Source organism: Drosophila albomicans, chromosome 3, assembly GCF_009650485.2.
Source record: "Drosophila albomicans strain 15112-1751.03 chromosome 3, ASM965048v2, whole genome shotgun sequence".
Taxonomy (NCBI): Eukaryota; Metazoa; Arthropoda; class Insecta; order Diptera; family Drosophilidae; genus Drosophila; species Drosophila albomicans.
Window position 1 is genome coordinate 27,548,832 of NC_047629.2, and position 25,932 is coordinate 27,574,763.

The 25,932-nt window shown below is 37.9% G+C and overlaps 5 protein-coding genes across 9 annotated transcripts; 3 read left to right on the plus strand and 2 right to left on the minus strand.

Annotated features, from left to right (window-relative positions):
• The first annotated feature begins 788 nt into the window (after positions 1 to 788).
• Positions 789 to 6,981, plus strand: LOC117568901 (tribbles). Its single transcript, XM_034249804.2, has 2 exons — positions 789 to 2,299; positions 5,641 to 6,981. The coding sequence occupies exons 1-2, from the start codon at positions 1,467 to 1,469 to the stop codon at positions 6,290 to 6,292; spliced, it is 1,485 nt and encodes a 494-aa protein (XP_034105695.1). The 5' UTR covers positions 789 to 1,466; the 3' UTR covers positions 6,293 to 6,981.
• Positions 6,982 to 9,076: 2,095 nt separating this feature from the next.
• Positions 9,077 to 10,607, plus strand: LOC117572635 (F-box/WD repeat-containing protein 4). The gene is made up of 3 exons (XM_034255597.2): positions 9,077 to 9,409; positions 9,464 to 10,042; positions 10,113 to 10,607. The coding sequence occupies exons 1-3, from the start codon at positions 9,222 to 9,224 to the stop codon at positions 10,549 to 10,551; spliced, it is 1,206 nt and encodes a 401-aa protein (XP_034111488.1). The 5' UTR covers positions 9,077 to 9,221; the 3' UTR covers positions 10,552 to 10,607.
• A 53-nt stretch (positions 10,608 to 10,660) lies between these two features.
• On the minus strand, positions 10,661 to 17,852 carry LOC117572632 (pantothenate kinase 3). Of its 3 annotated transcripts, none has more exons than XM_034255595.2 (7): positions 17,297 to 17,852; positions 14,114 to 14,292; positions 12,364 to 12,656; positions 12,182 to 12,307; positions 11,936 to 12,112; positions 11,734 to 11,869; positions 10,661 to 11,671 (listed from the first exon to the last, which is right to left on the minus strand). In XM_034255595.2, exons 1-7 carry the CDS (start codon positions 17,334 to 17,336, stop codon positions 11,351 to 11,353), a joined length of 1,272 nt encoding a protein of 423 aa, XP_034111486.1. In that variant the 5' UTR covers positions 17,337 to 17,852; the 3' UTR covers positions 10,661 to 11,350. The 3 variants fall into 3 exon arrangements, with proteins under 3 accessions (XP_034111486.1, XP_034111484.1, XP_034111485.1); XM_034255593.2 differs by lacking the exon at positions 17,297 to 17,852 and adding an exon at positions 15,906 to 16,540; XM_034255594.2 differs by lacking the exon at positions 17,297 to 17,852 and adding an exon at positions 14,830 to 15,065.
• LOC117572634 (charged multivesicular body protein 7) lies at positions 14,214 to 20,366 on the plus strand. The gene is made up of 5 exons (XM_034255596.2): positions 14,214 to 14,347; positions 18,313 to 19,099; positions 19,161 to 19,377; positions 19,443 to 19,652; positions 19,710 to 20,366. The coding sequence occupies exons 2-5, from the start codon at positions 18,623 to 18,625 to the stop codon at positions 20,150 to 20,152; spliced, it is 1,347 nt and encodes a 448-aa protein (XP_034111487.1). The 5' UTR covers positions 14,214 to 14,347; positions 18,313 to 18,622; the 3' UTR covers positions 20,153 to 20,366.
• On the minus strand, positions 20,258 to 25,860 carry LOC117572631 (rho-related BTB domain-containing protein 1). 3 transcript variants are annotated; one of them, XM_034255592.2, is made up of 13 exons: positions 25,519 to 25,860; positions 23,929 to 24,151; positions 23,742 to 23,845; positions 23,476 to 23,673; positions 22,746 to 23,279; positions 22,421 to 22,679; positions 22,251 to 22,364; positions 22,105 to 22,191; positions 21,958 to 22,041; positions 21,654 to 21,896; positions 21,320 to 21,590; positions 20,830 to 21,001; positions 20,258 to 20,772 (listed from the first exon to the last, which is right to left on the minus strand). In XM_034255592.2, the coding sequence occupies exons 2-12, from the start codon at positions 24,115 to 24,117 to the stop codon at positions 20,853 to 20,855; spliced, it is 2,232 nt and encodes a 743-aa protein (XP_034111483.1). In that variant the 5' UTR covers positions 24,118 to 24,151; positions 25,519 to 25,860; the 3' UTR covers positions 20,258 to 20,772; positions 20,830 to 20,852. The 3 variants fall into 3 exon arrangements, with proteins under 3 accessions (XP_034111483.1, XP_034111482.1, XP_034111481.1); XM_034255591.2 differs by having other exon boundaries at positions 20,830 to 21,019; positions 23,929 to 24,168; XM_034255590.2 differs by having other exon boundaries at positions 20,830 to 21,019; positions 25,519 to 25,859.
• Between the last annotated feature and the right edge of the window lie 72 nt (positions 25,861 to 25,932).

Here is a 25,932-nt window from a genome sequence, read left to right on the forward strand (position 1 = left end):
CGATAAGTTCACTTTCGAGAGCTGGCACCAATAATACATCATGCAAAAATATCTTTTTTTAAGTAGAAAGTGGAACATGACATGAAAATCAGAGTCAGCGTCGTGTGCACATACTACAGCAACAAGAAAAACTACAGCGCATTTAATGCGTGTTGATCGTTGCGCTGATACAGTAAGCGTCTTTTGGTATTTAGTGCTAGAATACAGCAACGCATAAACACTCACACATTCTCATACATACATTCATATGACATCTAGGGGTTGTTGCTTGTAAGCATTGTAAAGCAAAAACGACGCTAGCATATGGCATTCAAAATAAACGTTTCATTCTCAAATCAAAAATTTCCGTATATGTACGTTTGTGTATGAAATGGCGAGTATTTCAATGCTCTACGCAATTGTTTTCGAAAATAACGTCGCACAAGCCCTCACTTTCTCACGCATACCAATGCAAGTCTTGATAGCGTAGCCCTGGCAGTGTTTCACTTTCAGACGTTCCATTCACGCTTCGCTCCGAGAGGTTGCCTTTTGATCTACTGCTTTGTGCTGTATTTCGTATGTTGAGTTAATAGTAAGAGAGAAGAGTGACGTCACTACGTCTGAGGGCGTGAATAGTATGTAAAATGTTTACTAAATTTAATTCTAGTAAATATGGGGACTAGAATGCATTTGTTATCTATTTAGGAATAAGTATATATAGTATATGCATAACACAGATTGTGAAATTTGACAATTAAATGAAATAATCAATTACTCATTTCTCACTCAAAAACTTCAATGAATCACAACTTCAAAATATATTTTTTCGTGCTCAGCATGCATTAAAGTACATATGTACAGTACATTTCGGCGTTGTGACGTCAGCTGCTCACGTTTGCTACTCTCGCAAGTGGAACACGCTACCTGACATTCTTCGCCATGCCAAGCATACATAAACGAAACGAATATTGAAAATGGAACCATTACAATTTCGGAGAGCAAAGCAGACAGACGGGCGCGTTCGTTTCGTTTCGTGTTGTACGACGAGTGAGTGAATTTTTGTATCGTTCGATTTGTTTTAAAATCGACAAAAGCAGCAACAACTACTAACGCGAAAATAAATATATTCGTTTATTAAACAAAAATATTTCGCAATAAATCTGCTGCATTGCGTCAACCAAACCAAGTGAAATTAAAGTCAGCATAAAAATTGACAAATTAAATTTTGCTGTCTGCGCGGCGTCTCCTCGTTTTCTCGAACACAACAACAAAACAGAAACAGCAACAATCACAAATACACGCATATAAACACATACAAAGAGACAATCAAAATGCCAATCGTGAGCTAAAGTCAAACTGCAGTTAGTAAAAGCAACAACTGTGATAATTGTAAGCTGAAAAAGGCAAGGCGCAAGTGCATAAAAATAACATTTACCACCAACCGCAACCATAAAAAAAAAAAAAACAAATCAACAAACACCAGCAAAATGGATAACAGCAACAATGCGACGACTGCCGTGGAGGCCAACAAAATAGTCAACTATGCGATGCCGTTAGCTGCGAGCAGAATGCCAGCGTTTGCTGCAGCAACAGCTGCAACTGCAACTTCAACACCCTCATCCCCCGCCATGCCGAACTCTGCGCTATCGACGCCAACGAAGGAATTCCCGAATGCACAAATGCTACGCACCATTCGCGAGAAGCTTTTACGCACTCCAGGCGGCGTCTCGGAGCTACAAGCTTTAAGCTTTGCCGAGCAGACGATCATCAACAGCAGCAGCAGCGGCAGCAACGTTAACGAGCAGCCCGTTAAGGTGATCAAGAACCGTTATCTGATCAGTGCCCAGCCTAGTCACATCTCAGCCGCAGCAGCAGCAAAAACACCCGCCTCCTATCGCCATCTCATCGATCTGACGTCATCAAACCTGCAGTGCGTGGATGTCTTCACCGGCGAACAGTTTCTCTGCAAGATCATCAACGAACCGTTGCACAAAGTGCAACGCGCCTACTTCCAACTGCAGCAGGACGAACAGCTCTGCCGCAGCACCATCTATGGCCATACGCTGATCCGTGGTGTGCATGACCTTGTGCCACTCTCCAAGAATCGCACCTACATCATCATTGCCCCCGTTGTGCAGCAGCAGCAGCATCGTGTCTATGAGAACCTCCACACGTATATTAGGCATGAGAAGCGACTGTGTGAATCGGAGGCACGTGCGATTTTCCATCAGATTTGCCAGACTGTGCAAGTGTGCCATCGCAATGGGATTATTCTGCGTGATCTAAAGCTAAAGCGCTTCTACTTTATCGACGAGGCGAGGTCAGTATACAAACCCACCCACTCATATTATCGATAATTAATCGATAACCACCATACATAAATTTCAAATGTGCCATTACAATTGTGGCATATGTTCATATGCTCGCCTGCATACATATGCATCTGTGTAGTATGTATGTACATGTGCTGATGACTTTCGTAATCGATTGGTAGTGACCCTTCCCCTCACCCGCATCATATACTCACCACCAGCAACGACAGACTAGAGGCTGTCTCACTCACACCTCGCACACATTTGCTCGTTGTACTGGTTGCATATCTTTATTTTGCAATTCGATAAAAACTCGTTATGAGCAACAGTTTGTTTTTTTTTTCATTCGTTCGTTCGTTCGTTTCGTAGTGTTATTGGTGCCACAATTGTTGCTCTTGTTATTGGCCGACACTGTTGTTGTTGTTGGTGTTGTTATTGCTGTTGCTGTCTGTCGGCCAGTTGTGGGTAACATTGAACGTTTAAGAAGTGTTGCAATAAAAATAACCAATAGATCAACAGCAACTACAACAACAACAGCAGCAGCAACAAATGCTATGATCTATGAATACAGTACAGCTCGAAAATTACTGTACGACCTGATGAAGAAATAGCATCCATTTATAGAAGTAGTTCCACTACTATGATGTGCTCATAGAACAATTATGTTCTTTTCGCCTCAAACGCGTTGCGTACTCAATATTTTCGTTAATACTGTACACACGAAACACTGATAATACAACAACAACAAAATGCGTACATACAAACATATACACACACGCACATATGTGTATGTATATCTGGAGCGTACAAAGTGCTCGCAGCGAGGTTCCTACTTTGTACTCATTTACCCGTTTCACTGTTTGCGGTTTAAGTATTAATATGTGAGAATGTGTGTGCGTGTGTGAGTATGGTGGTATGAGTACAGTGCACGTCGAAATGTTAGGCTCACCTTCAAACTTGTGCTCTGTGTGCCGCTTGCAAAATAATTCATTTTGTGTCATTATACTCGCAATGAATGTTAGTGAATATGTACATAAATGTGAATGTAGTTATTTATATTTATAGTATAAAGTATTCTGAATCTAGACTCGTAGCAAAGCGAAAAGCTTTCCTTTTCTGCTTTTCCTCATTCTCGTCGTACCTGTTGATTGCGAGAAAAACACTTGCAAATCGTTTTCTCTTACTTATTCGTTCTGTTCGTATGTTCACACACATTATATCGTATGTGCCTGTGTGAGTGTATAGTTCTTAGCAATGAAGCAATACTTGTTGAATGTTTTTGAACTTTTTGTATATTTTTTTTGTTTGCCTTACGTTTCCATTGCCAATGCAATTAGCAAATTTATTGCATTGACGTTTTCCGCTTTACGTATTGCCCGTTTATTTTTATGCATTTATTTTTTGTTGTTTCTCATACTCTGTACACAAGTCTGAAGAGAGTTTATATGTATGTATATACGTAAGTTTGTATGTAGTACAGTTGTGCAAGTGCGGAATATTAATGATCAGTTTGAGGAACTGTGTGGACAATATTTTTAGTAGTTGACTATTATTATTACACATTATTTTTGACAAGTATATTTTTACCTTGAGGAGCTAATAATAATCATTGTAAATATATACCCAGAATACGACTATATTTATATATGAGTCAGGCAAATTTGGAAATTATCATTAAAAACAGAAAAACAATTCCTGAGTATTTTGAGTTGAATGTACGTTGTTTGTTCGCTTATCGTTGAAATATGAAACATACGAGTACAAATTTGTTATTTACGTCAATTTAAGATACAGTCTAAGTTTTTCGTTAAGTTGTCCATCACGATCATGATGTGAAGAAATCACACTCGAATAATCAAAATAGAATGATAAGTTATCGATATTCAAAAATATCTATCTGGGCGATAAAGACGGGAATTTAATATACACAACTAATACACACACATACAAACACACAATTGAAGACATTCGACAGTAAGGTCAAATTGTGCTGTGGCCCTGACTCTGATCTTCTGTGTGTATATTTTCATGTGTTATTATATTGGCTACGCGTATACATATTTAAATAGCATTTAAATTAGCAGCACGTATTAGCTACCTTGTCTGCCCTCTTCTCTCTTTTCTGCTTGCCACTTCTCACCTCTCCACTTCGCCTCTCTAGCTAATTGAGTGTGTGAGTATCTTTTGGAAAATACACATTTTCTTAATTTCAAATCGTAGCAACAACAAACAGACGCGCATTATTTGTACAGAGAGTGCAAGAGAGAGAAGGACTGATCACCAATCACATGCGCTGCGCTGCGCTCTTCAAATGAATGGACTGCGCAATGCTCGTCGCTCCCCTCTTCCAAAAACCCAACAAGGTCGCTTGTTGTAACAACGATCGCGCTGAGAGTCGTCGGTACACCACGCTGCTCTCTTCCTCTCTCTCTCTATCTCACTGATTGCTGGTGTGGTGTATTGTAATTTTGTCTGATGGCAAGAGGTGCGCTCAGTTTTTTTTGTGTTTTTTTTTCGTTATTTCGTTGTTGTATTCGGTTTGGTTTGCTCATTTTTGCTCAGGGTCAGCTCGAGGTTTTTGAGTTCATACATACATATGCAAACATGCATACATATTTATGTATCTTTATTTGTTTGTTTCATGGCACAATCAAAAATATTTGGTTGGGTTTGGCGCTGTTGCTCCTCACTCCATTATCTTATAGATGTTTGGCAGTTGTGTGTTTCATTGTCTCTCCACGAGAAGATTTGAAACCGTAGGTGGAGTTGTTGCAACTCCAAACGTCACTTGGAGCTGAGAGCCTCTCTCTATCTCTTTCTCGCTCACGAGCTTTTTTGCATGGAAATAATGTAGGCCAATGTCAACATGGTGTCACCGCTCTTGGGTGTTTGGGGTCGCCAGCTTTGTCAGAGATGGGCTACAAGTTGTATTGTTGTTGTTGCTGTTGTTATATCAATTACTTACGTTCGCCAGCTGGCAACACTGGCAACGCCAACGCAATGCCAATCGATTTGAGTTAAGTTGAGTGTGTGTCAGTGTTGTAATGCGCCAGCCAGTAAATGGCAACACCATCAAATTTCAAATCTTATGCAACTCTGAAACTTTGCAGCTTATTGAGATTGCATACAATAATGAATTTAAATGCGAGAGCTTTGACAATTTAGTATTTATTATTTAATTTAATTGATGTAGAACGATTTATTTTAATAATTTTAATTTTGAAATATATGATAAGTAGAATATGTCAAATGTATATAAGGTTATTATCTAATAATGTAGTATAATTGCTTTATTACAATGAAGAGATTTACTTAAGAGGAAATTTCCTATTTATCTTACCGATTACAGAACGAAACTACAATATGAATCATTGGAAGGCTCTATGATACTCGATGGTGACGATGATACACTGAGCGACAAGATCGGCTGCCCGCTTTACACCGCACCCGAGTTACTCTGCCCCCAGCCAACGTACCAAGGCAAGCCAGCGGACATGTGGTCACTGGGTGTCATACTGTACACCATGCTAGTGGGACAGTATCCGTTCTATGAGAAGGCCAACTGCAATCTGATCACAGTTATCAGACATGGCAACGTTCAGATCCCCATGACATTGTCCAAGTCGGTGCGCTGGCTGATGCTCTCGTTGTTGCGCAAGAACTACACGGAACGCATGACAGCCAGCCACATTTTTCTAACGCCTTGGCTGAAGGAGCAGCGACCATTTCATTTGTATCTGCCGGTCAATGTGCAGATTGCCGACGATTGGGATGTGGATAATGATGAGGATGAGCTTGAATGCATGGAGCAGGATGGAGATGTGAGCGAAATGTGTGCCTTAAGCGGAGATAAGCATGAGCATGAATACGAGGATATTGGCGTCGAACCTCTCGACTATACACACACCACCTTACAAATGGCCCAAAACAGCAACAGCAATAGCTCTGCCACACCTTTGACGACGGTAAACGATGATGACGCTGATGAGGACATGGGCTGACCATTAGTTGACATTGAGCCGCGGATAAAGCCACTTGAAACTCGCTTTCTCGTATACGCTGGCGCGTGAACTTGATCGATCGATCACTCGATCTCAAGCTTCGATGCTCGACCCTTTTTATTAGGGGGGGCGTATACTCGTAGACTGATTAACAGCTGCGACGTCAGATAGCCGAGGCTAAGGCGGCCCTGGGCTCTCCACGTCATCCATCCTGGGGTGGTGACCAAAACACCCAACTCACTCGCACACGAAAAGACTTTGAAGCCTCGCTCACTTACAAGTATCATTTATATAGGAAAACAAAAAACACAAATCTAAACTAAAAACAAAAACTCACTGCCTTCCATGAGAGACGAATTGTAGTTCGTTCATTATTATGTAGAACTCTCAAAACTTAAACTGAGATGAGAGAGATGAGACACCGAATCCGAATCCTCGTAACTGCAACTTATTCTTCCTAAAAGCAACTTATGTACAATACATAAATTAATACTTTGCTGTAAATTGTTGAATTTATCAATCTATATATCAAGTAGAAAGCATTATTTTCAATGTTTCAAAATGGCAACGAATGCAAATTGTTATTTATTATTTAATATATATATTTTTTTTGAAGTTTTGCATATAGATATGAAAAAATGGCATACAAAGTGAAAAAATTATGAAACGAATAAAACATCAAACTTTGATCTCACTTTTCAAAAATAAATTGCGTGCTATTTTTTTCCGTTTACTTTGAGAACTACCTTGACTGATTTTATAGATCCATCATACAGACTCTCTCAATCTACAGATATATGTAGATTGACGTCATCATCATATGATGTGCGTCTAGGGCCAAATCATGCTGATGTCATATGGACTCATTGCACCTGCATTACCTTACTCCATTGTGGTGCTATAAAAGTAATAATGTTTATATGTACACGTAGTACCTGGGAAAAAATGTTGAATACCTTACACGAGGGAAAATTTAATCTTTTGATAAGGGGCTTATCAGTGACAGCCAGAATGAGATGGCAATTTCAATGTCAACGTGTATACCCTCTTAAATCGTTGAAAATGAAGGGTATCGTAACCGTATGTGAAGGTTGCCGTAAAAAAACGATCGCTTCAAGGTTATAGAATCGAAAAAACTGCAGATACATATGTATACATATTTAAAACTTTCGATTATTTGAAATTTACATTTGTAAATTATTCAAAAAGCCTTCTCCATTCGTATTAATGACTGACATCTGGAAATTTTAAAATTATTCTTCAATATTTGTATTAATGATCAAAACTAGTTCAAAATTTTTTCACCTTTTCTAGAGTAATTTTTTAGTCGAATTATATTTTTATTTTAAGGTATTTTGTTACATTGATGAAGAAAAAGGTATTTATTTTAAAGTGACCTTTGAAAAATCGAAATTAAATATAATATACGAAAACCAATTTATCTATTTTACTAGAAACGAAAAAATTATCACCATAACGTAAGTCAAAGTCCTACACAACATTTAATGAACCTCCAAAACTAAATTGAAATTGCTTATTGAAATCTTAAACCAGTTTAAAAGTCAGCCATATGCATGAACATACGACGTTAACGCCATTAAGTAATAATGCGAAATACAGCACATGAAAAACCTGAACAAAGAACAAAAGGTTTATATACAATTGCGAAGGGGGTTGAGTTACATTAATATTGTTTCCATGAATAAATTTTCCACCCCAAAAATCGGTTTCATTTAGCTAGTAACTATTTTTTTTTAACACGACGCAATAGCCGACGACGAGTCGACGTGACAAATTCTACGTAGCCAGAGTTGTGTACTTTAGTCATCATATTATGAAATTGCTGAGAGAATTTCGTAAAAAACGTAAAGCGCAGCAGAGAATAACGTTTAGCGCCAGTCGAATGTGAATGTGACTTCCGACTCTCTTAACTTGGCATGCAGGAACATTTTTCATTGGGTGTGGTTGAACTTCTAGAACATTTTTTGACTTCTTTGTTTCTTTTTGCCCGTTATTAATGAGTGTGGCAAAATTTGAAACTATGATTGCCTTGCTTTTGAAGAGATAAATTAATGGGGCGATAATTTAATTTGAAGTCTTTTCCATTGACGCTTAATATTCCAGCGAAATCTAGAAAATGTAAACAACAACATGTTGACAACTGGCGATTTCCGATGGCAGCACGTGATATTAACAATATGAATATGTATGTTTAATCTGATGGTAAATAAATTTACGTGGTCTTGTTCTTATCTGACAATTTTTTACGCACGTAAGTATGTATGCATACAATAAATTCGTCTATAGCCTAATATGATAATGCAATCGGAAGCGAATATTTCAGCATATTGTCTATTCAGGTATTACATCAATGGCTTCTCAAACGTCTGACAACAGGCGTTCTAGGAAAATTGTTGAGATAACCAAATGTGCTTTATTTTCGGTATTTGGCGCAACTATTTTCCCCCAAAAGTTCTGTGACTAATTAGAGAAAGACTGTGCTAAATAACTTCAAATGCAGAGAATGTTTCTTTTTTTGGCTTCACATTGTGGCATTTAATTGATTTGATGAAATGTGTAAATAGGTTGATGAGAACTGCACGACATTTTCCGCTAAAGCTCAATGCACATGAAATAAAACGAATGTTGACGGTTGCAAAGCTTTAAGATTTGAAATTTCTACTCTTCTTCTTATCGTCACCGCAGTCATCGGACTATCGTGTCATCGTTAGCTAAAATCGAATACAAGCTTTTTAGTCGATTACACGCATGGTGCTCGATAACAAACATAGTGCTCGATAATGATAATTGTTGGCAAGGAAGATGTGCTCATTTCTGTTGTCCAATCTAGTGTTCTTAATCAAAATGCCGCGAATTTGTTGGCAGCTTTCTAATTGGTAGCAGTGAGTCAAATATACAAATAGTCGTTATGAAGCTTACGGATCTAAACGTTGACTGCTTGCTGGGAGTGTTTAAATACTGCTCCGAACGAGATCTAGTCAATTTGTACAAGGCTAACAACTATCTAGGCAGTGTCATCGAGCAGTATGTGTTCTATGCCATGACAATGGATTCGCTCTTGTGCGGCCACAGGAATCGGCCACGTGTAGAGAGGAGGTAAGGAGATGGTTTTATGTACACACGGTTTTCTTATACATCATCTCATTTCAGGAATCAATCACAAATGACTTACTTTGAACGACTGCAGGTGGCGAGAAATTGGCTGAGTGGCATTTACTTGGAACGACACTATTTCCATCATGCCCAAATGTTCCCCTCCAAACTCTGCGTTGACGCTGATGCTTTGTACATAACGCATGCCAATTACTTACGCAAATATCTGCGAACGGGCCCAGAGTCACTGCAGCGTCGCTACGCCGAGGAGATCAGCACCCCAACGATATCGGATATATCGGATTTTGTGATGAAACAGAACACAATATTCGCCGGGCGAGTAAATGGCTCTTGTTTTGTGCGAGACGGCGATGGCATCACCGAGGAAACATTGCACCACGCCAAGGAATACCTCTTCTGTGTTGACTTTGTGGACGATGTTTATGCCAGCAGCACCGACACGTGTTGTAAGCTGTGGAAACGTTCGCAGGAGTTTGGCTTGTCGCACTTTGATTTATTCATGAATCTGCAACGCTCATTCAAGTGCATGAAACTCAGTGACGACGGTCAGTGGCTCTTTGGTGGTCTTTACACAGATGCGGGCAGAAGAGCGCTACGAGGAATTCACACAGAAAGGTTGGTTTATCTTTATTAAAGATCTTATTACATTTATTTATAATTCTGTTTTTATTTTTTTTTGTAACAGTGGCGAGGAGCAAGTTTTCAATTCAAACACCATCTCTATCTACGACCTCAAAATGAAAGACGATCAAGTTTTATTCACTGCCAACTTTGATACCACGTTTCGCATCTTCGATCGACGCATCGATCGAGACGTCTGCATTTGGGAAGATCCATTTGATTCATCGTTCTATTGCCTCGAGTATGATGGTCTCTATGCCGTGCTGTGCGGTGCCAAATACCACAGTCGTGTTAATTTATATGATATTCGTGTGCCGGGGAAATACATTCAATTGTACTTTCCAGGACGAACGCGTCAACATCATAGAAGCTCACCTGTATATAGTCTCGCATGTGACAGTCAATATATGTTCGTTGCCACTGATCACAATTTACGGGTTTTTGATTTTAGAACCAATTACGGTATTAAACGAGATTATAGCGATTGGCAACCATCAAATTGATTGTATAGCAAATTGTTTGTTTCTTTCCACAATAAAATCTGTGATTTGTTTGCCAAGCTGCGGTCTATTATGTATAATTATAGTCCGTTAAATATTAAAATTCCATATGTATGATAGTATATTTATTTATTTGAATTCAATCGAAGGGTTTTCGATAAACAAATTGCATTGAGCTGCTTAAGAGTAGAAATGGTTGACAAGGTAAAATCTTACATGAATAAACCACAAACTTATACTAAACAAAGAGGCCTTAAAAATCCACTGAAAACAAAATGTTTCACACGCCGAATGTGAATGGTAAAAACTTAGATGTACTGTTGTTGTTGTTAGTATTGTTATTTTCCATAGATTCTCTGATAATAGTATATATGTAGTTCGATAGAAGACAAATGAATATCGGACAATCACGCGGCCTTTTGGTGTATTCAAGTATTAGTAATACTTTCGTAATATTTTTAGTTGCAGAAAACAAAACTTATGTTTAGACCAGAATCCTCCAATAATAACAATTGAAATGTGTGCAGACATTTGGCATCAAGTTCGATTGCAAGTAAGTGCAGTGTATATATAGTAAGTAGTACATAAGAACAAGCCCTAATTTGTTGTTGTTTTGTTGCGTTTTAACAGGCACTTTATCGATTTGATGTGTGTTTTAATTTCATACATTTACAATTTGTGCATCCTCTACAAGTGTATTCTTAAGCAAAAATTTCAATTTAATTAATTTATTAGCGAGAAAATGCCACTATTGCATTTGTCGTCATTCCGTACACCGTTCTCCCTTACTCTAGGGCAACGACTATCTACTTGACGAGTTTGTGTTATCGTTTGGCTTATCCGAGGCATCTGAGGTTAGTGAGGGTGACGATGTGGACGGATCCCCACCGGCATCTGTGGTATGCGTTGGGTTTGTGCTTGGTGTATTTGAATGGTCGAGACCCTCGTTCAATGCGGCAGCCAATTCACCATTAAACTGCAGAAGGCAGCCCAGGGCGCCAAAGTAACCTTCATGCTCCAGGAACAGACCCTTCATTGTGCCATTCGACCAGAATTCCATGGCGTAAGCCAAGAGTTTCATCGAAATGGGATTCACGCGCAGAAAGTTGCCCACAAAGACGACCTAGCAACCAAACAAATAAATTAGATTTACGAGATAATGAAAATAATGCTTTGCAGCCTTACCTTGTCGATCTTCTCGTTCAAAGCGCACATTCGTGCTATTGAGCCAATATTGTTGGTAATGGTGACAAGTGTGGCATTCGCTAAATCTTCACGGGAGACCGACTGTCGCTTTTCGGTCATATGCATCTGCCCAAAGCTGTAGGAATAATGCAAATTTAATCAGTTGCGTGCTATAGAAATTGTGAAATTATTTATTGCTAACCTGGATGCTACCAAATCGCCAGTCAGACCGAAGCGATTATAGTCGCCACCGTAAATGTCCCTGACAAGTTTGTCCACTTTTCGATTGTCACCCTTAGTGGCCAGCTGTATTGCTTCTTCGAATGTTGTGCAACCGGTGAGTAGACAACATAATCCGAGGAATGTTCCGCCACCCAAGCTGCATAGCAAAACAAATAATATTAATCACATTATCCTCGGTAATAATGTAAAGCGTAGATCGTTTTACCTTGTGCCCGAAATGCGTTTGTAGTTGTCTGGTCCGTAGACGGCCAAAATGGAGACACCTGAGCCAACATTTACCAAAATAAAGGGAAACGGCTGTGAGAAGTTGAAGGCGCGTTTTTCGCTCTTCCTGCAAGGATAGCTTAAAGTTAATACAAGAATCGGAATACAAATTGATTTACTTACAGAATTTCACGTGCGTTCTCGTAGTAATAACACTCGGTGCTGTTGTGCATATCGGCAAAGAGTATTCCTTTGATTAGCGTGTCCAGTTCATCGAACTTTGCCAGCTTCATGTTCACTTGATCGCGAAAATCCTTCTCGAATTTAAACGCCCCACCGCCCGTGGCACAGACGGTGGTCACCAGCTCGGCCATGCCCTTCTGCTTGGCCAGCGACAGAAAGTTGCCCATATCTGTGGTTTGGAAGCGTATGAAATGCAAAGATCCTCTTCGCTTGCGAATTACCACATTGTCCATCTTGAAAGAAAGAAATAAAGTTAGATTAAACACTTGTAATTCAGTAAACAATTCAGTAGTGTTTGAAACATTTAAAATACATACAAGATCATCTTTGGTATATTTGATTGCTTAATTTGAAATTATAATTTTCTCATTAAGGTATTTCGAATTAAAAAAAGATTATAATATATTATATAATATTATATCTTTAAGTAAGTTGACGTGTTATTATACAATTATTTAATGGGTAGCCAAAATAGCTGAATTTATGAAAAACATTCATCAGGTTTTTTAGTTCTTAGAAATTATAAAATAAAATTAGGATTACATTTTTCTCTTACCCCTCAATACATTCTCGAAAAGTTTTTAAGCAGTTCAGAATAAAATTTTATTTTATTTGGGCAAAACAAAATATATATATAATACACATATATGTATATTCTCCATTCCAGTTCAAAATCTGCATTCAAAAGCATTTCCTTAGGTAAATTCAATACGTCGAACTAATTTAAAATTAAAATTGGCAATTGTCAACAAAACTGCGTTCTCAATGTGGAACTTTTTTGCTGTTGCCAATCAACCAGACATATCTTCATTATACAAGCAGTCGTAACCAAATTGTGAACTTAGTCCAAGTTTAGAGAGGAATTCTTGACCACGAGCTGTCGTGTTGCCGATGTGTAATAAGTGACGCGCTGTGACACGGAATTTTTATATGCCAATAACCATTTAACATTCGAAACAAAAATCGCACTTCAGGAAGTCAAAAGTCAATGAATGCTCTATGTAAACCTGTCGAGAACATCGACGTGCATGTGGTTCCAAGTTCCTAACAGTGCTGACGACTTGGCTTGTTTTATAGCTAGTACTAGCTATATTATTTGGTTGTAGATCAATCAGTTCATTGAACTCGTAACTACTTAACTTCAATCTGATTAAATTCACTTAGTCACAAGTGGTAAACTAAATACATATGCTTGCATGTATTTGTGAGTCAGGGAAATATACCAACTTCCATTTATATTGATAAGTCGGGAAATTTTTCATTGCTACCATGATTATCTTCTTATAGATAAGACAATAAAATTGTGTGTTTGTTTATACATATAAATCAGTAATTGGGAAATTTTTGGCAAACTATCAAGGGAAAACTTTTCAATCTGATATTAAATCTTAAGTGTTTCAATAATTTCGTCATCTAGAATTACAAAACTAGTCGAATATAATATGAGTTGCAAATGCGAAGTAACCCCTAGGTAGCTGACGTCAATGACATCAAAACTTACAAATTAATGCAAAATTAGCGCATGAATCAGTTGACCTCATCTCTCTGATCATGTCTACAGGTACTGATAACGTTTTAGAGAGGGAGATTGAGAAAATGAACATCAGGTAATGCTTTGGGAATCCAATCAAAAAGTCTATACTTCAACGATTATACTGACAGATAATTTCATTTCAAAGAATTAACTCACCTGCAAGTGGGTATCGCGATGACCGGTTTTGCCATAGGCCGAATTTTTGGTCAAATATCGCCGGATATTGCGTAAGATTCCCGCCTCGCGATCCTGCTCATCGGGCGTTATATCCTTCGGCTCGAAGTACACCAATTTTGTGAGTGTTCCTCCAATGTCCATGCCAAACCATGGCATCGCTGTAATAAAAGAAAGCACATAAATTTCGTATTCTTGCTTGCCGTTAAATAATGGGTATGTACAATAACAAGATGGTTTAAACACACATACATATTAAACATTTATGGCAAAAGAAGCATTTTAATTTGATAGTCTTAATACATTTAATTGGCACACATATTGGCACATGTTTAGAGGATCGCATTTTATATTACATTCTGAATTGAGCAAGGTATATTTTTATTACTAGTTTTTAGGAGAGTCTTTGAAAATAATGTTTTCTGAAAATGATAATATCAATTCACAACAATAGTTAAACGTTAAAAAATAACAATTTAATGCAATACAAATGAAAACAAAAAAAAGGAAATTAGCATTTACCAAATCTAATCATTGAAATATTTAATATAGAACAAAATCTTCGTAAATAATTTTACTACTGGAATTATTTCCACCTATTTTAAAATATGTAATTATATTATTTAACTGGAAAATTCAAATTTTTGTGCTTGGATATAACATTTGGACTAAGAAACTTGGACTGATCACACACGTACCGCTTTGAATGATGAGATCAAAGATCGTCGTAAAATGCAATTCAGTCATTGTTGAAAGTTAATTTGTATTACGTATTGTATATGCACTTTTTTCTTCACGGTTATAAAATGTTTATAGAGAGAGTGAAATCATTTTGGTTAACTTCAAACACAAGAAATTATATATGTAAGTAGTACTGACGGACAACGAGACCGATATTATTAAAACAACGTTTAGATGAGCCTTTGCAGACTGAGCGAATCAGACTGAAACATGTGCGATACTGCAGGGCAACTTTAAGAGAGCGAGCGATATCGATGCGTGTTCGCTTATCTACCCCCTGCATTCGTTAGTTATCGCCAGTTAAAAGTTTTCAACTTGACCGCTGGCCTCTGAATTGCTTACACTAAGTCCCCAAACTATCCAATGATGTTATCTAATCACAATACATATGTCAATGGGTACCAAAATACACGCGTATTCATCCATATATTTGTATTGGGTTAGCTTTGACAGCAAATTTGGTTGGTTTCACTATCAAATAACTCATATCAAAAAGAGAGAGGAAAAAAACATTTGCAGAAATTCCCTTGTAAAACACAATACATGTGTACTTCTTAATCTGGTGTCTGGTCTGTATCAGCTGATTATGGAGAGGACATCAAGAGCACGCCGCCTGATATGCGCTTCAAAAGAGCAAGAGAGCGACAGTGATTAAACTTTTGTTGCGTTAATGTTTCTCTTTTAACTTTGAGTTCATGCTAAGAGCAAATAAAGTTGCCACCTTGCTAGCAATAAAGGCAGTACAATAATAGTATAGAACTTAATATTCGTTATTTTCTGTGTATATTATTTTTCAAGTCTTTTTTTTGTTTTAATAATTTCATTTGAAATGTATTTTGGCTTTATGTTGATGGCTACAAAGTACACATACAACTGTAATCAAGTTTGTTTCCAAACGAATGGAAAGATTCTTATCAATTTGAGCTTTGGTGTGGATCAGATGCTGATTATGTTGTTGCATTTATTGTATTTTTTGTTTTTCGACTTTGGATGTCATGCTTCAGACTTCTGATTTCTTTTGACAACTACTTACACATTAAATCATCAATGTTGGGAATGCGATCAGGATTGAGATTGAGTTGATTGCATGATTCATTTGACAATTTCTCATGCAAAATGTCATTATTGATATCATCATAATTGCTGTTGTCGTTGTTGATGTTATTGTTGTGTGAGGTGGTGTTGACCGATTTGGCTTTGTGACCGACTCCAATGGCAGCACGCCATGAAGAGCGCCATGAATTTCTTTTAGTTGTGATCATTGGGGAAGTCGGTGAATTGACCGTCGGAGCTAACGAGGCGTGTGTTGTTGATGTTGATTTCTTCTCGTTATGCAATTTGAATATTTTCAAGTTGAACGAATATTTCGAATCTCGCGCAGGCACTTTCATTTTAAATGCGTTGTATCTGTCCCACTGTCGATCGTTTGTGTGTAATTTACAATTTAACAACAGTTACTTTAGTGTTTTTTCACACACTAAGCATATCACTGATTCTCAAACACCTAAACAGCACCTTTACATATATAATGTGTGCAAAGGTATTTATTTACATTGCACTACTTGTGAGCACCGTAAATAATCCCGGACAAAAAGATCAGCTTTAGCTTTTGAGTTGTTTTGAAAAGAGACGCGCGTCGTCGTTTGACCGACCGCTCGAAGGCGTGAAACGTGTTTGAATGAAATTTCATTGTCAGTTCGTTAAAAACGACGCTGCCGTCGCCGTCGATACGATAGGCAACAACGCCGTCGTCAGCGACAGAAGCAAATAGCAAAGGCAACGACAGCGCGGCAACAGCCGAGTTGGCGTCGACGTCACAATCGCGCTTGTAGCGCTTGCACAAATCCAAAAACAAAAGCAGTGTGTTTGTATGTGTGTATATATTAGCTTTTTACATACATAGATAAGTGTATTAATGAGGAGACATCGGCGTCAAGCAAAAGCCGAACTTAAACATTACGAAAGCCCATTTCAAACAAAGCAAAAGCTACAACCAAAAGTAAAACTGAACTTTACTACGACAGCAACAACAACTCCAACAATACCAATACCCTTGACATGAGCTTGAGATATTTACGCGACTGTCTTCGTCCGAGTTTTAAAGCAAAGATCCGTTTAGTTACCAAATAACGTCTCAACTCTAATGTACTATTTACTCTCGCCCTACACGCATGTGCTGTGTGCTTAAATACCAATACAAATGCATACCATAAATATATGTATGCACGTTTATATGTAATTGTAAAAGAAATTTCTACAGAGCGCGAATAGGCGAAACAAAAGAAATGGCAAGCAACAAAAATATCAAAATAAGCTTTTGTGAGCTTCAGTGTTACAAAAAAAAACGGGTAAAGCTTAGATTATCTGCCAAAAAAATAATGGTGTACCTTTAAAATTAGCTTGATTAAAATTCATGTAACTTACCTCTACCCAGCTTGGTGCAAAATATAATATCGTCACACATAATGACACACACAACAGCTGTAGTTGACGCTTATCAATGCACTCACAGCGAAAAATAATTAAAACACCGGTAATGAAGCGGTCGTTATTTCGCACAGTATCCTAACAAGATAAGCGCACCACCAGCAACGTGAGTCAGCTAACACAGCACTTGCTTGCAGTTGTTGTCGCTGATAATATATACTGATTATGGAAATATGGAATTTGGCCGAACTCCAATCAATTGTGTTGGCGCAGCCTCTTCTCACACATCAGCGATGTTTATTAACAGAGAGAGAGATGGTTTCTATTTCATCGGGCGCATCAAACGGTGAAAACACAAATAAACACAGGCAAGTTTGCTCCCTTTGTTTTGTTTACAATTCGTTTTCTTTTCTTATGTTGCCGCGAAAATTCTTAACACTGCAATGCTCAGTTGGCATAACCAGAACCGGATCAAATTATTTTAATACTTATTTGCTGAACTTCGCACTTTGCAATTCAAACTCGACAACAATTAAGAAAAATAGCTAAATCTAGTGGCCTTGCACGTTTTCTGCTTCTTTACATTAAATCAGAACAGCTGAGCAATACAACAACAAATCATTAACATTTTGCTGAAATGTTATTAACATGAATACTTGATTTATGGTTTACAAAAGTTGCAACTATTGTTCAACCGAGTTGATGGAGTTGACTGAGTAAGATTGGGTTTTGAAAACATAATTCCTTATTTCATACTTATCATATCCCAAAGAAATGAACATTGCCGCTTATTTTTGAATTTAACATCTGCTAAATGCCTCTTTAAGGAACGATAAAAAGTTGCAGGTCGCATTTTATCGAATTTTTGATAAGGATCAATTGCAGGAGACACGTATGTTTATTTTCCTATTTTGTTATAAATAAATAGACAGTTGCGAACGACCAATCAGGAAAATATAATTCTTTATTTTTTGACTTCCTTTACTAATTATTATTGTTCTTTGAAACCATAGATAAAAATGCAGCTGGAAACAATAAAACAGTGAACACTCAAATTTAACATGATTAATCGATGAATGTGCGCAATTCCGATAAATTCGTTTGGTCACATTTGCGAAATAAATAAATAAGCAAAATCAAGTGAAAACAAAACGCTAAACAAATATTTTTAATTATGTCGTGAATTATTTAAATAAATTTGATTGTAATTATTCCTATTATAATATTGGATGTCCGCCAGCACTGCGACACTAAAGAAAAACACATCTCGTTTCATACTATTTAAATTGCGCATTTTCTACTGGTTTTTGGAAAACTGAAACTATGCAAACAAGTGATAAAGAAATGGAGAAAAATAATAATCCTAGAAAATTCGAGTTCCCACCTGTTTGGGAGGAGAACGGCAAAATGAAGGAGTTACTCGCAGCTTTTCATTCGCGTCATATAAGTCCCGGCAACTACGATGCAAAGATGATATTTTGGACTGATCTAATAAAAAGATACTGCCAACATTACGCCAAAGCAAATTTCAGTCTGCGTGAACTGCAATTGCAATTCATGCGAGGAGAGCAAATCCCAGCCTGCCTCGACACGGTCATAGCCGACATGGCACAGCGAAAACAAATTCGACTTCGGTCTGAATACGAGTACGATCCAGTAAATTCGTGGAGCGGCTGGCTGGTGAATAGTTTTGTGAAACGTCCACTATCGCAAAGTTGGCTAAAACTAAAGCATAGCATTGTTGCTGAGGATATGGAAGCTCGATCCCTCGTAGAATGGATCCATGTCGATGTGATTCAGGTACAATATATGTTTGACAACTTATTCGACGTATAATTAATTGTATTGTTCATATTTATAGCATCTTTGCAGTGAACTGGAGACGAAAGTATTGCAGAAGAATCGTGGAAAATTGCTTCATTTCGAGGGCTTCAAGTCCATTTGTAAGAATTGTGGCATGGACATTCACGAGATTTGTTTGCCATTGTGTTTAATAACGCTGCAGGCTCGTAGACTTATTGCCATAGAATTCAAGATTGAGAGACAAACGAAAAGTATACATCTCATCAAGATACCAGGCAAGTATTGTGTAAAATACCATCTGCAAGCATTTAACTAATCTCACGTAATTGATCTATTTTAGCTAACGATCATGACAGTCCCATTATCAGTGAGACAGATCATGCAATGCATAATCTGGATATGATGCGTGTTGGATTACTGAAACAGCTGGAGGAGCTAGAAGAGGAGATTAAAGTGAATGACACCAAAGCACGCCAATATGTAAAGGAAAACAAAAGACAATTGGCCAAGACATACCTTAGAAAAAGACGTCTGCTGGAAAAGAATCATGGTCTGTAGTTATTGAAATCTTTTTACTTTCATTCGATTAATCTATATCTACACTTAGAGCGTCGCAGCATTGCTCTGCATAACATTGAAACATTACTCTCCAATGTGGATGAGGCACAAAACACTGGCGTTGTGCTTGATGCTTACAAGATTGGTTCCAAGACTTTGCAAAATGTTCTTAATGAATCTGGTCTTAAATACGATAATGTAGATGAGGTGTTGGCCGATGTGCGTGACACAATAGATCAGCATAGAGAGGTGCAAGATGTCTTGTCCAATAGCAACGCAGACGGGGCCTTTGTGGATGAGGATGATCTAGAGAAGGAACTGAAGGAACTATTGGGCGAAAAAGAAGCTGTGCTTCCTAATATATCTTTTAGTAATAACAATAAGCCTGAGATAGTAATTGATGATCCAGAATTGCTTGCCATGTTGGATAATTTGGAGGTAGCAGATGAAACAATTTCGCATGCTAGTTTTAGGACAAAAGAGTCAGCATAGAGTTTGTTAAAACATATATTTATATTTTTGTGAGATTATGGTTGAATTAAAAATCTTGTAATATTTATACCAAAACAATGTTTGGTTTTGTGTTTACGTTTACGGTTTGGTTTTCATATTTATAATTGCTTTATTCTATATCATTTTGTACAAAATGCATTCTTAGATTATAAATTGTTGCTTAAAAGCTATGGCTAGACAAATGTTTCCCTAAGTTGGAATTTAAAAATATACATACACAAGTATAAGTATAAGTATACACATGATTTAGGTTTATCATACAGTTCATTCAATATTTCTGCATTCGGCATTAAAAGTGCGCACTAATAAAACGAAATAAACGACATACGGCCCAAAAATATATACACACTAAGTATGTATATATGCATACGAGTATATTGCACTTTAGTTAGGCATAATTTGAAGCATATCAGAGAGAAGCAATTAATGAATCCATTTATGTCCCTGGGCGGTGTTTTGAGTGTCAAAAGCAGAGTCGCCGCCACCATCCGTTAGACCACGGCGATTGTTATGTGTGTATTTGGAAAAGTATCAAAATACTTAGAATTGTACAGATGAAACAAATCAGCACGGGCAGAATCACAATAAATCGCAGTGATCTTTAACATAGAAATATATTAATGAATTAAATGTCGAATTGATAACAAGTTACGCACCTTCCGTGCCCTAAGGCTGGGTGTCAGAGATTCAGATCGATGTCCGCCTCTAAGTCGATGTGGTTCATCGAGTTGGCTGAGCTATTAAATATTTGATTCTCGGCCGTTGTTCCGCCACTGCTGTCTCCATTGGTCGTGCTGGACGTGACGACTCCATTCCGCTTTGATTTACCTAGCAGCCAAGAAAACACTTTGTCCAAATATTGCACGTTAATATTGTGATGATGATTTGGACAGTGTGTTGCATGAAGCCAAGGAAAACGAGGTAACGAGACTCAAAACAAATACAAACCCAGAAGCAGAACTTCTTCCTTTTTTTTATTTATTGGATCGTAGTATCTCAATGGAAAAAACTCTAAGCAATTAGTAATATTGCAGTACATAACTTGGTTTTCTTCGGGTCATCTTGTGGCAGATTGATGTGATATCATGTTTATCTTTGTCTGTTGTATGTGTATGGCAGATGAGTGATGATGATGATGACACTTACCTCCAGTGAAGCATAGACAGCCCTCATCGTCGCTGGGAAAATCGCGGCGTGAGCTCTTAAGCTTCAGCTCCTTATTCAATTCATTGATGCAACGTTGATAATAGTCGTAGTCTTTCAGATACCAAACTGGCGGCCAACGATGCTCCCGCAAATACTCCTGATTATCCTGATGCAGAGCCTTGAGGCCCTTGAGTGAAAACTTACAAATAACATTGTAATTAACGCACAGATACGACATACACCATTCGGCCAACTGATGAGCATTGTGCAACTGCAATATACAAATCAAAAGTATTTTAATATTGTTTATTTTGGTTTTGGTTGATCGGCGCACCTTGACGGGCTCTAGCAGCTTGAGACAGTGATCCACCGTTTCATTGGTTTCGTTTTGTGAGATTATTGTGAGATCTTCGATAACGCGACACTCAATTAGATTGATTAGGCGCGGCAGGCACAATCGGTTGGCCAATTCCAGCAAATTGAGGCATTTCACCGCTGAGATGGGCGGAATCTGATCTGTATACAGATAGCATAACAGCTTATGGAATGTATAGATGGTAACTCCAGGGAAAACAATCTGCAGTTAAAATCTTCAGTTAAAAGGATTTAAAATCTATGACACATTTTTAATCACATACCACATTAGAATGTGCCTCTCGAAAGTCACCCAAGAGCATGGCTCGCATAACGTCACAGCGTCCAACCAAGACAGCTCGATGTGCCTTTAAGTAAAAATAGAATTTAACATATATTTGAAATAAAACTAGTTGAATATTGTGGCTCACCTTCATCAGACCATCATCCAGTTCAAAGGTAACATCGGTAAAGCAACCATCGCCGATGCAATGCCTCTCCATGCTCTCCTTTATGCGCTGTAAATGCAAATCTAATAAGTTAATCGAATTTTGTTTAGCCTGAAGTTTCAACTTACAAGACAAATGTGTGGATTTGGTTCATCACTTGGACTGTCCATGATGCTTTGTGGCTTGGTAAGCAACATGGTTAATTGAGGCAGTTCTAAGAAATCGGCAGCTTCTCTTATTTCCTATAGATAATCATGATTTTAGAAAATATATTAAATAGAAAATACTTTTGATTTACCTGAATATTGCTGCATTCTTTATCAATAGTGCCGGTGTAAATGAATCTTAGGCACTGATGAAGAGCCTGTGGTGAAATGAGTTTGTTGAGGGTGACGATTGTTTGGATTGCACTGACTCCCCGTTGATTCTCCACTTGAACCAAGCGCAGACTTTGCAAAACTGGATGCTGCAGATCTTTATGTAAATCTCCCGACCGTTTTGACTCGACCAATGGCAAGGCTTGATAGCTGGAACGCCTCTTAAGATGCTCCCACATGCTAGTTGAAGAATAAGATTGAGAAATAATAATTTGACTAATTACACCAAATTAGTTTCTTAGTTACCGTTGTGTGCGTGTTTCATAGCGTATGAGATACTCAGTATCATCATTAAAATCAGCAATGGTCGCCTCTCCAAACGTTGAGCTGACCATGCTGGACTCGCTGCTGCTGCGTCCTCCCATGTCGCTCAACTCCGTGGTCAGGATGCGTTGGAAAATGCTCGATGCAGCGGCAAGCATGAATCTATGCACAGCAAATTTTGTGCCGCCAGCGACAAGAATGAGATCGGCATATGCCTGTGACAGGAACATGTTGTATATGTCCTGTCGATAGTGGCCAACCATGACCGTAACCTCCGGTGGTGGCGGCTTCGGTGGCCGGAATGGTGCTTGTAGCAGTGGTTTCTGTACTTTCTTCAGGTTTGTCATCCAGAAGCGTTGTTGACGTCGCGCTATTAGCGCCGATCGGATGGCATTCTCAAAGACTTCGTTCACACCAAAGTATGTAAAGACGCTAGTCTCATAGTAGCTTACGCCCAGCTCCTTTGCAACGGCGCGTGCCTCATCCGGCATGACCAAATCGCTCTTTAATGCAGCTCTGGGGAATATAATAATAAAGAGTTTAAGAAAAAGATTTGAGATGATGCATTTTGAGAATGTTAGGAAATTAAGTATGATTCTTTTTTAAATAAGTTCCAGGTTTAATTGGAACAATGAGTATATCGTTTAGTTCGTTAATATTATAGCTAACTTAAAGTGTGCCTTACATAGTTTAAAGAAGGCTTTACGCATACCTTACAAACGTTCCCTTTTCGCCAAAGTAGGACAAATAGTTCTCATCGCGGTACATGTAGCGCAGATCGTTCTTGCAACCAACGAGGACGACGGGCACATCTGGGCAGAAGCGACGTATCTCCGGATACCACATGACCTTGCAATTGCGCAACGAGATCGGACTTGCAATGGAGAAGCACAATAGCACTACATCGGATCTACATTTAAATAGGACGAATATAATTGATTTATTAATATTTCAACGAATTGGAGCAGTTTTATTTACCTGCCGTAGGCAAAGCGGCGATCCTTGTCGTGATCACCAAATGTGTCCCACAATCGCAACGAGACATTAACCCCATCTACAACTTCCCACGATCGTTCGAGCACCTGTTATAAAGATACAACAAAAACAACATCTATGTGTAATCGAAGAACATTGTTACGAATCTCAGACAGTTTTTGTCACTTGCGTCTTTGTAAATGCGATACTGATCGATCGCCCAGACGGTCGGCACATGTGTGGACAGCAGTTGTGATAGCGACACATGCTTGTTGCAGGCCCTGGCACAAATCAGACGAGTCTTTCCCACGGCAGTGTCTCCAACTAAGACGCACTTGACCAACTCCTGATGCGGCTGTTCGTTGTCCATCTTTGGCATTCACTTAAGCAATAGTTGGTTGATTGAACAAACTCTGCAAAAGGTGATACACTAATTGAATCATAATAATTGGAGGATTAATAAGCTAATTGTGTTTTCTTAATAAACATTTCCTTGTTTGCATATGATGTTTACATAGTACTCCACCGATTGTGATACGCAGTGGGTAATGACATCGAGTGCGAAAGCAAAAGAAACAATCATGATAAAGACAACCCCATTGCGTTGTTAAAATACAGCAAGAGCTCTTTTAGAGCTCTAATTGAACTCAATTGAAACTGAAATAAAAATATCTTCAATCAAATAGCGAGCAGAAATCGCACTTATTATACCCTCTAGTTATTTTCGAATAATGGGTATTCCCCACAATTTGCAGCTACAAAAGAAATGCATATACCTAATATACATTTCAAATTACTATATAAAATAATTTTATGATAATTTATTAAAAACTCAGTAATACCAAAACATATATTATTATTTTGCAAATTAACTAGGGTATTTAGGCTGCGACATATGGAAATGTAACTGTTTGTTGTTTGTTTCATTGCGTTCTTTGTGTTAAACGTGCCGTTTTGTTCCTTTGGTGTTTATTTTTGGACACACTCGAGACGTACAATAGCGCGGGCCCTTTTCATAATTATCCATACTTGTTTTTAGCTACCATTAAAATGCAAATGTATTATTAGCTTTTAAGGAGAGTTACTGATATACGTTTCATATCTTAACATTTAAAATTGAGTTTTACTTTTCAGAAATATATATTCTACTTGTAAACAAGCAAGTATTTATTATATACGTATATTAATCCAGACGTTAATCTCAATCGACATCTCTTTGTTTACTTATTAAACCTCCCCTCAAATATTTGCTAACGTAATCGCTTTCAATTAATCAATTGGCAGTAATATTAATGAGTTCCTTTGAAGGAAGGAACGACGACCGGCACCTAAGATGCCCTAATACCAAAAGCGTATTGATTTTCTCATTCCATTGTCAAGTGGTGTCGCCTCCAGGCCTCCGACTACTCGAGAGACTCAGACTCAGGTCGAAGCGACCGCGTCAGCGAAATTTTCAAATGAGAATGGCACCGAATTTTCCTCATATGTACTACGTAAATACATATGAATATATTTAGCATGAAAAAATGATACATATTTTAAACTGAATGTTATTTGCTTTTAAATCAATGTAAATATTTAAATAAATCAATGATGTGCGCTTGCAATTTACACAATATTTTTACATATAAAAATATAATACACACAACACACAAGCAGAAATATTAAGTTCCGAAATTATTCAATTAGCATATATTTTAATTGACACCTTTAATATCTATATTTACACATAAAAGTATATTGCACGAATTAAGAATAAGAAAAATATTCATTTTTATACCTCGAGACAATTGCTTCTTTATTTGTGTTGTGTTGTTTCGCGTGCTCTGCTCTCCCAGTTCTTCTTTATTTGCGTGTTGCACTTATCACGCACACACGCTCACACTCACAGTAACACAAGCAAAATTTACAATTGCAAGCCTTATTTGCACCAATATTCTTTAAAAAAAATGCACAAACTCCCTAGTTTCACATTTCTGGACTCGGGGACGGTTTTTTAACCGAATATCTTGCATTTAATCCTTGCACAGCACAGCAAAGTGCACTTGCTAATGGTTTTTAATTGTTAAATAATAAAATGCAGTTACAACAACTGTTACAACAATCGTGCGCCGCCGTCGATAACCTTTTGCCGATAATTGCAGCTAGCCAGTGTTCTATAAGTCCAAAAGTTGTTGGCGGTTTGTAAGGTTAC

Coding starts and splice junctions, on each gene's coding strand:
- LOC117568901 (XM_034249804.2), top strand. CDS start 1,467: ATGGATAACAGCAACAATGCGACGACTGCCGTGGAGGCCAACAAAATA. Junction 2,300..5,640: donor TACTTTATCGACGAGGCGAG/GTCAGTATACAA, acceptor TACCGATTACAG/AACGAAACTACAATATGAAT.
- LOC117572635 (XM_034255597.2), top strand. CDS start 9,222: ATGAAGCTTACGGATCTAAACGTTGACTGCTTGCTGGGAGTGTTTAAA. Junction 9,410..9,463: donor CGGCCACGTGTAGAGAGGAG/GTAAGGAGATGG, acceptor ATCTCATTTCAG/GAATCAATCACAAATGACTT. Junction 10,043..10,112: donor CGAGGAATTCACACAGAAAG/GTTGGTTTATCT, acceptor TTTTTGTAACAG/TGGCGAGGAGCAAGTTTTCA.
- LOC117572632 (XM_034255593.2), bottom strand. CDS start 16,263: ATGAAAGTGCCTGCGCGAGATTCGAAATATTCGTTCAACTTGAAAATA. Junction 12,657..14,113: donor ATCGCGATACCCACTTGCAG/GTGAGTTAATTC, acceptor CTTTCTTTCAAG/ATGGACAATGTGGTAATTCG. Junction 11,672..11,733: donor TGAACGAGAAGATCGACAAG/GTAAGGCTGCAA, acceptor TTTGGTTGCTAG/GTCGTCTTTGTGGGCAACTT.
- LOC117572634 (XM_034255596.2), top strand. CDS start 18,623: ATGCAAACAAGTGATAAAGAAATGGAGAAAAATAATAATCCTAGAAAA. Junction 19,378..19,442: donor ACATCTCATCAAGATACCAG/GCAAGTATTGTG, acceptor GATCTATTTTAG/CTAACGATCATGACAGTCCC. Junction 19,653..19,709: donor TCTGCTGGAAAAGAATCATG/GTCTGTAGTTAT, acceptor ATCTACACTTAG/AGCGTCGCAGCATTGCTCTG.
- LOC117572631 (XM_034255591.2), bottom strand. CDS start 24,117: ATGCCAAAGATGGACAACGAACAGCCGCATCAGGAGTTGGTCAAGTGC. Junction 22,042..22,104: donor TGGATGATGGTCTGATGAAG/GTGAGCCACAAT, acceptor TTTTACTTAAAG/GCACATCGAGCTGTCTTGGT. Junction 21,591..21,653: donor AGCTGCTAGAGCCCGTCAAG/GTGCGCCGATCA, acceptor TGTATATTGCAG/TTGCACAATGCTCATCAGTT.